General features: G+C 44.3%; 1 protein-coding gene across 1 annotated transcript; it reads right to left on the bottom strand.

Annotated features, from left to right (window-relative positions):
* Positions 1-7,503: 7,503 nt before the first annotated feature.
* Positions 7,504-13,915, bottom strand: Edn1 (endothelin 1). Its single transcript, XM_021181010.2, has 5 exons — positions 13,530-13,915; positions 11,781-11,949; positions 10,408-10,566; positions 10,144-10,257; positions 7,504-8,721 (listed from the first exon to the last, which is right to left on the bottom strand). Exons 1-5 carry the CDS (start codon positions 13,591-13,593, stop codon positions 8,619-8,621), a joined length of 609 nt encoding a protein of 202 aa, XP_021036669.1. The 5' UTR covers positions 13,594-13,915; the 3' UTR covers positions 7,504-8,618.
* Positions 13,916-14,450: the final 535 nt, after the last annotated feature.

Here is a 14,450-nt window from a genome sequence, read left to right as displayed (position 1 = left end):
CTCTCTCTCTCTCTCTCTCTCTCTCTCTCTCTCTCTCTCTCTCTCTTTCTTTCTTTCTCCTCTTCCCCCTCCTCCTCCTCCTCTTCCTCCTTCATGGTTTTCTGAGACAGGGTTTCTCTGTGTAGTCCTGGCTGTCCTGGAACTCACTCAGTAATACAGGTTGGTCTCGAACTCGGAGTTCTGCCTGCCTCTGCGTCTCTAGTGCTAAGATTAAAGGCATACACCACCATTACTTATTTTCAGCTGCAGCTTTCTTGTAAGGTGCCTAGGCTGCTAAACCCTGAACCCCTGACTATGGTCATCGCCATTGCCATGTAGATGGTAGAACTGGTTTGGCAGGAGCAGTGTCACTTCTCTGATAAACTCTTCAGAGACCTTCCTTGCTTCACACTGCTCAAAAGGCTGATGAAGATCCGGGAATGTTTTAGGGCTGAATGATATTCATCTTGAGCATAAAAAGAGGGTTGAGTTTTACCTAAGCACCATGTTCCTCAAGAAATCAACTACTTTTTTGTGTTGTAAAAAGTGACAAGCCAAAGAGGGCCAGCCCGCTCCCACCATTTCCCTCCATATTTTCATAATGAATGGAGAAGGTCATACCTCTCTTTCCTCCGGATTCCTAAAGACTTATGAATGGCTCCTCTGTGAACCCATCTTTGTAAAAGTCCGGGTCTCATTTCTTTTCTTCATTAATGATCAATATTCTTGCTGTAACTGTCTAAGTAAAATTACCTTGTTAATTGTCCAGTACACTTTGTCTTTCAACCAACAGGGCACTCAGTGGCCATTAGCTAGAGAAAAATGAACTAGCCTTTAGGGACCAAACCAGAAACCAACATCCACAGCCACCCCTATTGCTAATCATATTTCAGGTAACTCTCCAGCCCCAAGGGCAACCGAGTTGATGTGTAAATTAAACACTTCATTCCCCTAACTCGAATGGAAATTCTTAATCTGTACAAGAGGTATTTGTAACCATGGTGGAGGTTTTGAGTATTAAATAATTTTACTTTTGATTAAGAACAGACTTTTGCATATTTTATAGTACTTGGTAAAAATCAAGTTAAAAATCCCTAAATTCAGTTAAACTCCATTGGAAATGCTTTCTTTTTATTAAAAAAAATGACAAAAACTTCAATCAATACCATTTTAGGTTTCTCTATCAATATTCTGCTGATTTAAGATTTTCACTACCATTAAATTAGTTATTCTCTCTGGTCTTTACCAAGATAATTTAAAGAAAAAAAAAAAAACAGCACTGCTTGCAGAACTTACAGCCACTTGTTTCTGTTGCTTGTTTTGGTTGTGTTTCTTTAAGAGTTCCAGTGCTGCTGTATTCATTATCATGGTTGAATTCAAATAAGATAAGTCTTAATCATTCAGATTCCTGCTTCCCTTCCCTATGCGTCAATAGTGTGAGCGTGTTAAGCTGTTCTGTTTTACTGGGTCATCTGTAGACAAAGCAGTTTCTTGAGAAGCCTCCATACCTTTGATAGAATCTTGAATCTCTTGCATGGGATCTTTCTTCGATAGTGGATCCGAAGAACAATTCTCAATCAATCTCTCTTCTCATCATGTTCTCCCTCCCTCCTTCACCTGTCCCTCTTACTTTTACTACAGAGGAGTTTATTACACCAAAGTAGCTTTTATAACTTCATGGCGTTTTTTTTCTGAACTAAAAAAAAACAAAACAAAACAAATAAAAAAAAAAAACAAACTTACTGAGTAAATTATTTGAATGTGTAACTCCTACTAACTGCCTCGCCTTAGACCAAGTGGCCCTTAATTTCAAGAAGTTTAAATTCAAAGAGTTTCCTCATCAACAAAATAGTACAAATAAAACTTTCAGCTTCTATAGGGTGTTTCCAAATGTGAACTCGTGCTTGCAAAGCTCTCCAAAGAACATCTGATATGGGATAGTGTTAGCTGCCATGTGCATTTGCCTTGGACCTTATTATGAATTCCATTGGCTTGGAAACATTTTCTATTGTTCTAAGTTGTAGACCCACACATCCGATTAAATGTTTCAACATTTTAGCGGGTTGAAGAAAGCAAATCATAGCCATTATATCTACATTCTAAGTTTCACAGATGTTACGATAGCGATAGCTGGGATTAGCTTCAATGTAACCTAGGATGCAGGCCAGGGTGTATGGTATAGGTGGATGAAATGATGTCTATCATAGCTTGACACTTATTAAATCTGTAAGATGGTACATCTCGTTTATTATATCCATCTTAATAATGTAGGATATGGTTGAAGATGCCATGAGTACAAATCTTAAACTCCATATGTCCATGCTGATAAGTACAAATTTTAAACTGAGCATGCTCAATGTTGAAGTTCAATCATTTCCAACCTTTCCTTTTACTCTGATCTTTCTTTTATGGTCCTTGTCTCAATTGATGGTACTCCACCCCACCATAAGCGGAAGATAGTGATGAAAGACGAAACGAAGGATAACAAGAAACGTTTTAAAATGTAGTTTACCTTTGTGTTAACTAAAGCGTTGGGTAAATGTTCTTATTGTGAGAGTGATGCATAAGAAAGGTTGGAACAGACAGATGTAGAAAGAATTCCCCACTGAGTCCCTAGTCCACCACTGTGGATAAACTTTAATAAGGAAATTTGGGTCACACAAACTTTCCGAAAAGGAAGTATACAAAATTTTCATATCAGATTCTTCTAAATCTTCTGTCATCTAACTACATCTATTGGAAGAATGTCAACTCCCTCCATCACTTTATCAAAATCCAAAACCTATGTATGTGTTTATAAATTCATTGAGTAGGTATCTGTTAGTTGGCATGTTAGATGCTAGAGACACTAAGGAAAGTCCACACTTTAGCCTGATCTCTGCATAAAGGTTCTAGGCTTAATCCAAGCTCTAGAACACTTCTGTGAGACCAAGGTGATTCTGAAACTCTGACTTGCTTCAGGCGTTATCCTGATCTATAGTAATCATGTGCCCGTGGTTGACCACCATAGCCATGGGTTCAGAAAATTTAGAACATTGCCAAGCATTCATCAAATGCATCCTATTTAAATAGTAAATCACCTCCCCACTCTTTCATGGTCTAAGTTGACCTAAGAAGGGAAGACTTGCCTTTTTAAGTGATACCTTCTCAGTGATCTTCCTGAAGCAGAACCAGGCTTTAACAAGCCTCTGCCTACACTCTGCCTTGGGTTTGCGCAAATGTAAAATCAGTCTGCTAAAAGTTTCCAAGGACAAAAAGGAGACCTCACAATATTTCTACGTCTTCCAAAGGATTCCAGCATATAAACAAGGGGACATGCACAACGAGAGGGACAGCTATGAAGCCGATGGGCCTCTAACTCCCAAGATCTCTGAGACACTGGTATGCCACTCAGGGATGCTGGAAAATACAATGGCATACATACATACATACATACATACACACACACACACACACACACACAGGGACATGACATGTAGATGACTATGACTTGTGAAATGTAGAAATTATCATATCCTGCTTGATCAATAGCCATAGGCATAAGAATTCTAGAAATTTCACATGGAGACCAACCCCTTTTCTCCATCACATGTCCCCATCCCAATCCAAGATCTGTAGACTTCATACCTAGACTAGTTGGAGTTCACTTGGGGTCTGCTCTTCAATTTGTCCTAATCCAATGACAGTGGTAGCTTAGTACTGTGAATAACATCCCTGAATATTTTCATAGCAATTTGGGCAGAAGGGGCATGGGTTTCCTCAGAATATGAAAAAGAAGAATAATATAGGCACAGGACATTCTGAGTTGGCAAAACTTCTTTCAGATTCCTGAAGGGCTGTATCCTAGGATATCAGCATCTTGTCATGGCTAGAATACATCCCTTCTCTCTGTTTTATCTAGTGGTATCAGTCCTATCTCTCTGTCTCATCATTGCCCAGCATTTGAAGTGACATGGTGATCCCGACCCTGCTATTCATCACTGTAGCTTCTTCCCTGTGTTAGCTTCAGGGACAGCAGAGGTTGATAAAGTCCTCAGCGACACCAGGGTTGGAGATGGGTATTACCCATCTTAGCAAGTGTTCTGCTCACTGTGCTTTGAAGTCATGAAGTTAGGTAGCTGATAAAGCGCCATCCACTGGAAGTATTCACAGTGAAACCTCGGGTTGTGTATGGAACATTGATTTTTTTTTCCCAAGGAGAAAAATAAAAAAGAAACAGTTCCTCTCACAGCCTACTCGCAAACAGACACAACCTTCCTCTCTGCCCACTTTAGGAAGAAAGAAACCTCTTCTGATATGAAAAAGTTTACAGAAACAACAACAACAACAAAACAAACAAACAAACAAAAATCCCAGGGATCTTTAGTTTCACTATTGCTGTTTGTCTGAGGTCTCTGGAGAAGCCACAAGTTTGGTGCATCTGTCTCCTTGAATGTCAAAGGACTTGTATATTGGCCCCAGCTTCCTGGCAGGGTTCTGGTGGGACAGTGACTCACAGGTGGAAAGGAAGAGAGAAGCCAAGTTCTCTCTTCTGTGACTGACTGTGAAATCTAGAAGGCCATGGAGAGTCTCTAACAAAGCATCCCTGGTGAATGTCAGACTAGATGCTCTGGCCCTGCAATTGTGAGGGAATGAATGAATTCCATTGAGAACAAGTTATTGTAACATATTAAGATTTGGGGCTTAAAAACCAGCCTTTTCAAGACTTTGGGAAGATAAATGCCATCTTGCATTATAGAGAGAATGCCACTCCAACGAAAAGAATTCCCTTTGACTCATTGGAGTTTCACTTGGTAAATAAATCTAAACGTGATTGAATGTTTTTCTAGCTACTCATTTAATGATGCAATAAGACTTATACACCTCTTCAAGGGCCTCTCACCCCACCCCACAGGCTGCCATTTTATTTATCTGTAGTGCCAGGAATCCAGCCCAGGGCTGGTGGAAGCTAGACAAACGCTTTACCAGAGAGCTCCAGCTCTGACTGGATCAGCTAACTTTATCAGAGAAGCTGGGAGGTGAAGCTTTCCTGGAGACTGCTTTACTCACCCACTCCACCAGCCTCCCAGAACCCCCTTTTTTAGGTTTGCTTGAGTGCCTCTTCCAGATGAACTCCAGAAATCTGGAGGTGAACCAGCGGGCTCTGTGATGATGCTCAGACTTGCCAGCTTTTCAGAAGCCCCTGCTTGCTGTATGACTTCAGTTCACTCCCCCCACCCACTCCGCCCCCTCCCCCCCACTCTCCCCCTCTCCCTATTCCCACCCACCCACCCCCACCCCCACGCCTGTCTCTGGGTCTCTGTTTTCTTTTCTTTTCAGAAAAGAAACAACCAGCAAAGTTCCAATTTGATCTTAGAAAGTCTCTTTCCAAGGGAACTCGAGCTGAATATAATTCTCCTCGCTGCTGTGCTCTGGAGAAGCACAGGTGGAATTCAAACCCATGGTTTTCATCAGCCAAGAAGATAATCCCCGGGGAAAAGGAAGCACTCATTAGTGGGCTCCTCTCTCCCCCATCACTGCCAAATGTCACCACATCCCTCTAAGGCTCTACTCTCCTGAGACTGAAGCCCTGCCGGACCCTTAAGAGTAAAGAGAAAAATCTGTCGCAAGCGCAAGCGCACTGCCAGAAAGCAGTTTTTTGGAAACCCAGGAGGAAGTCTGACTGAAAAGAATGAGCTGCCTGCGACGCCCCTCCACCCCCAGCCGACGCCCCCCTCCCCCCAGCTTCTTTAACTGCTGATCTGAATCCCAGAGGAGGGATGGAAGAGAAAGACTGCTTCATGCCTTTCTGTTTTCTTGCCAGTTACTGAAGCAGCAATCAATCGTGGAGCCAAAGGACATGAGAGTTCAACCTATTAAAAATGACAACTGCTGCCTGGCAGTGGTGGTTTAATTAATGCTTTAATCCCAGCATTTGGGAGGCAGAGGCAGGTGGATTTCTGAGTTCGAGGTCAGCCTGGTCTACAGTGAGTCCAGGACGGACAGCCAGGGCTACACAGAGAAACCCTGTCTCAAAAAACAAACAAACAAAACTGCTTCACTCCAGTTGTAGCATTCTCTGAACAGTTTCATTCATTGGCTTCTCCCATCCCAGCTCCCTCTTAAATACACTGCACTGCTATTCTCTGAGCTTCGACCTTCGTTTTCTTTGTACCACCTCAACATCTTCACCATTGGACTTGTTCTTAAAACTTAAAAAAAGAAGAAAGAAAATCCTTCCACCCCCTACCCCCCCCCCCCCCCAATGAGGGAGATCCTGAAGCAGAAGGTTGAAGTTTGCTCAATAGGAAATGGTAGCCAAGTGCAGACCAAGTACCAAGTACCATGTGGAAGGAGCCAGGGCTTTAGGACACCCTCACCCCATCCCACCCCACCCCCACTCTGCAGCCACTGCCAGTCACACAGTGGCAAGCAATTCATTAGGTGAAGTAAAATACCCATACAGACACTTTTCCCATATACCTCACTCAGACAGTGCTTTAAAATGTTAATAATTTAACAGGGGATGAAAAAGAGTTGCAGTGAGCGGCCTAGGATGTTGGCCATGTAGGCCGGAAGACTGTGATTTGACATACCATGCCTCAGTTAGGATAACAGTAATCACGCAGAGCTAATATTTGTTCAGTGCTGGCCATCCCTTCAGCCTCTCCTAGAGAAAGGTAGTGAAGATTCTAGAAGCCCAGCAAGTTCCCATGAGTCTTTGCTGATAGGACCATTTGCAATACTGTTTGGGTCAGTCAGAGAAGGGAAAGTTGTGTGTGTGTGTGTGTGTGTGTGTGAGTGTGTGTGTGTGTATGTACACGTGCGCGTGTGCGCGGGTAAGAAGTAGGATGGGGGTGTAAATGTCTTAAATCAGCTCCCAGTGACTCTCCTTCTGGGGCACTCAGCCAGTCCTGAGCTTGGAAGAAGAAACAGTTCTCAGTGTTCCTTAATAAACAAGATACTCTGAGCAAATAAAAGGCACCGGCAACCTCCGTGGAGCAAGCAGGCCTTGCTCGCGTAGCAGCCACGGTGAGTAGCTACGGTATTGGGGGATCATCTTTCCATCACTTCCTCCAGCCCAGTACTATGGAGAAAGCACCTCTCACCATGCCATCAGCTTAAACTGTTGGAAGCTGCCTAATGGCCTGCCAGAGAAGCAAGGGTAATGACCTGCCTCCCTGGGGATATCTTCAGGTATCAAGAAGCAGAGAGGTGGCACTGCATGGGGAGACAAGACTTAAAGCTTTTGTGTTTTCTTAACACAATCCAAAAGCAGGATTTTTAAAAATGTACAAATGCATATTTTATTAAGTATCATGTATCTTCTCTCTAATTCTCTAATTTCCTTCATATCATATGACCTTCAAGGTCAACCAGCCACAAAAGCATCTTTTAAAGAAATGTGCCGAGTTTCCTGTTTAAATCAAGCCAACACCCTCCTTTTTTTCTACGTTTGACCTTCCTAGAGAGCCATTTTTTTCACCACTCCCCTTCAGGATTATCACCTCTTGGGGGTTTTCAGAAATAATTCACAATCAGTACAGTAGGGAAAAATATTTATTTTCTAAAATCATTACCTTGACAGGCAAAACAAAGCATGTTCTCAATTTCATTCAGAAATATATATTTTTAAAAAATACATAGACCAATATGGCCTGCCCAGACATATATTTAACATGGTAAATATAAGGAATAAATTGTTTGAATATAAATATCTATAAAAAAATAAGTACATCAAGATTCAATCTAACCTCTTCCATTAGCCAGTTACAATACATACGGGAACATACTTTTACTGCTAAAAAGCACAAACCAGGTTTTCAACATGTACACAAACAACTCTAAACCATTGTGTTTCCCAGGGTCAAGGGCAGGGCCAGATTCTGTCATCCTTTTTTCTCATAGGTCAGAGCTAGCAGATTAGCATGGGAATGTTTCAGCTACTTCTGACTCAATTTCTGTGAGGCAAGGATTCAGTACAGGGGACTGGGAACCCGGATATCGGAGAGGAGAGAATACAGGGAGACAATAATTAAAGGTGAGAATGTGTACGACAGTGCAGAAAGGTGAGGTAGACTCATATTCATGAAATACATCCTAATGTACAGTAGTAACAGTTGCTTTGAGTTTTGCATTTTACAACTTAAAAAAAAAAGTCCTTGTCTTTTTTTTTTTTTTAACTCAAGTGTTTGTCCTTCGAGTATGTTTTCAATTTGTGCATTCCTCAGAAAAATTTTTGCATGGACTTTGGAGTTTCTCCCTGAAATGTGCCAGGCGCCTGAGTCAGACACAAACACTCCCTAAGGACTTTCTACAGAAACCCCGCCCTGCTGTGGAATCTCCTTGCTCTCTGGGTGATGCCACTCTAGAATGGCATCTTGTCTCTGCTCTCTGAGAGGTCCTTTGTCATTCCCAACCAGCAAGAAGAGGCAGAAAGGCACTCGCTCCCAGCAGACACAGACAGGCTAGGGAACACCTCAGCCTTTCTTGGAATGTTTGGATCAAGGATGCTGGTCCTCTGCCCGTCCGAACAAGAAACTGTAGAAGCCACACAGATGGTCTTGCTAAGATCCCAGCCAGCATGGAGAGTGCAGAGCTGGCCATGGGGCTCGAACTATATAAGGGATGGCTTCCAAAACACCCGGGGAGCTCTGTAGTCAATGTGCTCGGTTGTGCGTCAACTTCTGGTCTCTATAGAGCTCAGCTTTCAACTTCGCAACATGAAAAGATGCCTTGATGCTGTTGCTGATGGCCTCCAACCTATTAAGACAAGACAAGAGAAAAATAAATGTTATCTAAATGCACACTCACAGAGAGGGAAACAAATCACGACTTGGCTAAAGAAATATCTAAAATTAGGAATTGGCACCAACACACCAAGTCTTAGTTCCTAACCTTTTACACCAGTTGTAGCAATGTGGTGCTCTTAGGTAATTCCTCAAGCAGTGTCTATGACTATGGTGTGAATAAACTCTGTTTTTATGCTTAGTGCTACAGAGAGGAGACCAATGAGCATGTCTACAGGGAGTTAAGCACTCAATGTTATGCTTAAGCAGTTTCATCCTACCCTCTGCCTCTGAATCCTGCCCTCTGCCTCTGCATCCTGCCCTCTGCCTCTGCATCCTGCCCTCTGGCACACTGGCACCTTCTAAATCACATAAGGAATGAATGTTAACAGGTGGATGGAGAGAAAAATTAGAGAGCCTACAGGGAGACCTGAGTAAGTGCTTAGTGACAGTTTAAAGAGTGGTGCAATCTGTGTGTGTGTGTGTGTGTGTCTGTGTGTGTGTGTAGGAGCACATAAAGAACTGGAACATCAATTATCAGTTTACTGGTTAACGGAAGATAAAGCAGCAAAAAGGTATTGATCCTCAGGTCAGCTCAGCAACTGTGACCTGGTGGAGAGAGACCCCAAGGTGGCAGGTGTGAAGGAGGATGAAAGTGGCTGTCCCCACACAGGAGCAGTAACCAACTCAGCAGTCCTTCCCCACGGCCACATTGGGCTCAGAACAAACACCTTGACCCTGGATTTCTTGGAGACACCTCTAGAGATGGGAGTGAACCTATGACAGGTATGAATAAGGGTGCCTTGACCACCCCCACCTTCTCAGTTTCAAAAAGTTTAGACTTTCGAAGGATCGTCGAAAAGCTGCTTGTAGGCATCCTAATCCAGCCCTCTCCTGTGCCACAGGAAGCAAGTGAAGGGACATCTGGCTCTAAATGTGCACACTTCAACCATTGTAATGGAATAAACCTGAAAAACAGTGTGCTCTAAATCTCACCAACCTTACCCAGTGGCTTTGCTTCCCTTTGGTCATTTGACTAATTACTACTTTTGGAGTAACATATATAACTATTTTAAATGCCTTTTCCTTGACATGATTTTTAGTTTCTTGAGGCAAGCAGAAAAGAAAAGAGCCAGAGGGGGAAAGACTGGATATGCTCAAATGCTAAAGCTGCCCCTTAGTGTAGAAGCTCTACCTATAGACTGAACAGTGTGTGCTAAGACACAGTGGGCAGGTGTCTGCACTCAAGGCACCAGTATCCAAGGAGCCCTTTGCTCTTTTAAGTCCACAGACCATGACGACTCTATTCCTGGACTCAAGCCTTTCTCCCACTAGGAAGGACTGGGGAGCCATTAGCACTGGTGTCCAGGGCTAGGAGTCCTTATGAGTCTCTTACCTTCGTTGTTTCCTTCCTTCCACCAGCTGCTGGTAGATACACTTCTTTCCCAACTTGGAACAGGGTTTTCCTTTCTTGGAGTCTTTTAAGCCTTTCTGCATGGTACTCTGGGCCCTGTGAAGACAGAGGAGCAAAACCATTTTAGTGGTGGTATGTTGAGATTCACCTTGCCTCTCCATGTCTCTGCTCCTTTCTCTTAAGTGAAAAACAGTCTCACAGGGAGAAGGCCAGCAGGCCGGACAAGTCAAAGGGGCCTCTACTCACCTGAGTTCTTTTCCTGCTTGGCAGAAATTCCAGCACTTCTTGTCTTTTTGGTGAGCGCACTGACATCTAACCACCTGGTCTGTGGCCTTATTGGGAAGTAAGTCTTTCAAGGAACGCTTGGACCTGGAAGAACCTCCCAGTCCATACGGGACGACGCGCCTATTATGGAAAGAGAGAAGGAAGATATTAGCTTAATTAATAATCTTTCAAATGACACATTCTTTGGGCATACAATTCAGAGAGCATTTGGACAGCGCATGATAGCAAAGATAATGGAAGCCATTTGGCATGTCTGCCCATCAATGTTCCTCAGTGTATGTCCCCAAATGGGAAAACACGAACTTTTTTTTTTTTCTGATTCAAAGACATTCCATTTCAATACTTAACAATGATATCCCATTCCTTCTAGAGAGCTTTGTTCCAAATTACAACCTCTGTTTGGGCTTCTGCTTTGTATTTTCTTTCTTTTCTTGTCTGTTTTCTGGTGGTTGTGGGGCCAGAAAACAGAAGGACTACAGCCACACCAAAACTCAAGATTTCTAGACACGCTGCCGGGTGGAGCCTGGCATATTGGTGCACTGCTCCTAAAGTTTGGTAAATTGAATGGCTATGAAGGACTCAGTGTCAAAATGCTCTCTGATAAATTGCAAGGAATCCATTTCAATTCTCACAACAAGGAACGCAGTCCTCCCCTTGGTAGAAACACTACTAAGGATTAGGTCCACGGTGGTTTGGGTCTGGTTTGGTTTGGAATGTGGCCAGCCATTGTAGACAGAGTAAATGTGTTTGTTCTCTCTGATGATTGCTCCTGATGAGTGGACTAGTGTTGGGGGCTGAGGGTAAAACTGCCTCTGTTCCCTCGGAAGGTACAAGAGAAACCCATGGGTACTGTTCTGATCTCTGCCTTGAAATACAGTTTTCTAAAGACGAAGGAGAGATGCAAGAAGTACCCGGCTCTAGCCTATCCCTCTGGAATAGATGGTATTGTGCCTCTCTGAGAAGTACAGGTAGACTACTCTACCTAGGACCTGGGCTATTTGATCCCATGTCCAGAGCCTCCTGCTAAGTTAGTCTATCCCTTTCTTGTCTTTAAATGCATAGATAGCCCCGTCCTGCTTGTCCTCAGCCAATCTGATCTGTCCCACAGGAAGCAGCCTGACTCTCCCTTACCCCCAGCCTCTCAGAAGACACTCTCCAAGATTGCTGACCTATCTCAGTCAGCAGGGTTTCCCTTGGGAGCCATGGTTTTTTGTCTTCAGAAACGCTAAAGACAGAAGCGTCCCAGAACAGAAACTCCAGCCTGGGCTCTCCAGGCTCCAGAAAGCCCCAGTAGTAAGGAATGGCTAGGGTTATAATGCCCTCTAGAGACTCACTCGGGAGTGTTGACCCAGATGATGTCCAGGTGGCAGAAGTAGACACACTCCTTGTCCATCAAGGAAGAACAGGAACAGCGCTTGGACCTGCGGGGTCTCCAGGGTGTGCTGGGAGGGGGGCTCTGCACTCCGTTCTCAGCTCTGGTGCTGAGCTCGGCTCCCAAGACAGCTGTGAAGAGAAGAGAGGGTCAAATTGGTAGGAATATCTCTCTTCAGGCGTCCAGAGCAAGCACCTGCACCCTAGTATTCAGGCCAGATCTAGCAGCGCAAATAGAAACAGACAAGGCATAAAACTGCCTTTAGCCAGAAACACAAACAGAAAGAAAGAGCTTCCTTTGTTCTCGGTGCTTAACAGGACTTCACCCTTACTCTGGCTGGCTTATCGACCTGCAGGGAGATCACACACACACACACACACACACACACACAGAGAGAGAGAGAGAGAGAGAGAGAGAGAGAGAGAGAGAGAGAGAGAGAGAGGAAAGGATTCCCCAGCCTTCTGAAGCCGCTTTGAAGTAGATACTGTCTGGTGGAATTTTGAGGGAGTCCATACCTGAGACATAGAATGGCACAACTCCCATAGATTAAACTGACAGGTGGCCACCAGCAAATAATATAGACTGCCTATTCCTGGCTATGGAGCCATGTTCCCTACTCAGGATAAACTCTTTAGGGGTTCCCACCCCATTCCAGCGTGTGTAGGGGCACAGACCAGTCTAGGTGGCATATGGGTGCCTTTTTATAATAGGCAGAAAGCAAAAACTTTCAGAAAATGCCTGGACACCGAAAAGAAACTAACTTTACAATGTTCACTTCAAATGGGAGACAAGTTGCCACTGAAGGAAGAGTAAGTACAGCTCAGGGAACCCAGGGAAAATACCCCGTGGGTTCAGAATTCAGAATCTTTGGGCAGCACAGCTTGCGTGGGACTTGACACCTCCCTCTGGCCCAACACAGCATTGCCGGGCAGTTTATCTGCTCGATTTTGTTCATTACAAACGATCAGACACATTCCAGGGTTTTCACCCTTTAGACATCCTTTCTCTTTGCTTAGGGTCATGAAAAGACAAAAAGAGAGCACTGACCCTCAAAAAACAGGATGGGAGGAAAAAAGAACCAGATGTGGCCCGTACTGTCTAATTCCTTAATCAGGCAGGAATGATCCCGGCTCCCCTCCCAGGACAGGTGAATACAACTGCAATAGAGCTCACAGTGTTTGAAGATGCCAAAAACCTGCCAAATGAAACCTTAAGTCAATAGTGACAAATTTTAAAGAAAGCATGTGCTTCGCCCTGAAACCGCCTGCGGGGTTGCTCAGCGCATGGTTGATCCGCAGGTGATTTCCCTGCTCACGATGTGCCTGCATGACCCGAATAAAATTCCTTGGCTTTAAGTTGGAGTGTTTCAATATTTTACACATTAACGCACTATCAAGACAGCGTTTGAATAAGCTCCTAAATGTAACCCTAAACACTTATTTCAAAATAGATTTTTGCCTCAGCTGTACTGCTACAACGTTATTTTGAAGCTATGCGATACTCGGTTGTAGTCAGTTGTATTCAAACAGGGGTTTTATTCCTTTCGCTTCACACAGAAGTTAATTGTAAGGCACTTGCTGCTGGAGCTGCAGTAATTAAAAAAATAAATAAATAAAACGGAAAGAATGAAAGAAAAGAAAGAAAGAAAAGTGGAAAACAGAAGCGATAACAGCGCTGCACTGAAGTAGAAAGATTCGCAAGTGGCCCCTACCTGTTTCTGGAGCTCCCTGGAAAGTCACGAACAGCAGAGAGAAGATCACGGGAAAATAATCCATTCTGCAAAGGGGTCAGAAGAAGAGGGGGAAAAAAGGAAAAAAAAAGAAAACTCGGGTGCAAATGGAACTCAATGCAAAACGAAGAGGACGGTGTCTGGTCGCTCTGATCGCCTCTGGTTTTTTGAGATCTCGGCGCGGTCCTCAGCAAGTGGCCCTTCCACTGGGGCGAAAGCGTCGCGGGCAGCTGGGGAGGCAGCGCGCAAGGACAGCGGAGCAGACCGGGTCAGGCTCTCAGCGCCGGTGCAGGAACGCTTCTGACTCGGACAGCTCTCCGCCGCCTTTTTATATTGAACCCCTATAGAGTGGGGGTAAACAGCTCTGACTTTATTCCAGCCCTAAACAATGTTATTGTGTGATTAGTCACCCACAGGCAACGTGCAGCCAGAGATAAGACTCGGCTCTAGAGGAAATCACGGCTAACTTCAGAGGCAGACGCCCGCCGTCTGACAATCCAGGGGCAGGGCTAAGAAAAAGAAAACACCCACTAGACAGAGACCGCTGCAGAACCTGCAGAGTGCAGCAGCCCGCTTCCCCTTTTGCTAGCTGCCAGCCCCAGAGTTCAAGAATCAAGAGTTTCTCCAGAAGCAAAGTCACCCCATTGGAATGAAAAGTATGAAGTACAATTAAATAGATTGTATTGTGCGCGCGCAGGGGGGGTGGGGTGGGGGTGGGGCTGATCATTGTTCACTTGATTTTCCTTTTATGTCTTTCTGATTCCTTAGCACGGATCAAACAAGGGGACCCCACTCTTCGCTCTTGAATCCCAGCTATTGAGGCGGGCGGGGAACCAGATTATTTTGGAAGATCACCCTACTTTTCCACCACCACCCTTCCCCCAAGTCTTTTTTAAACTAAAG

This window comes from Mus caroli, chromosome 13 (assembly GCF_900094665.2).
Source record: "Mus caroli chromosome 13, CAROLI_EIJ_v1.1, whole genome shotgun sequence".
In the NCBI taxonomy this organism is placed as follows: Eukaryota; Metazoa; Chordata; class Mammalia; order Rodentia; family Muridae; genus Mus; species Mus caroli.
The sequence above is the reverse complement of the archived record's forward strand: the minus strand, read 5'-3'. Positions and strand labels throughout refer to the sequence as shown.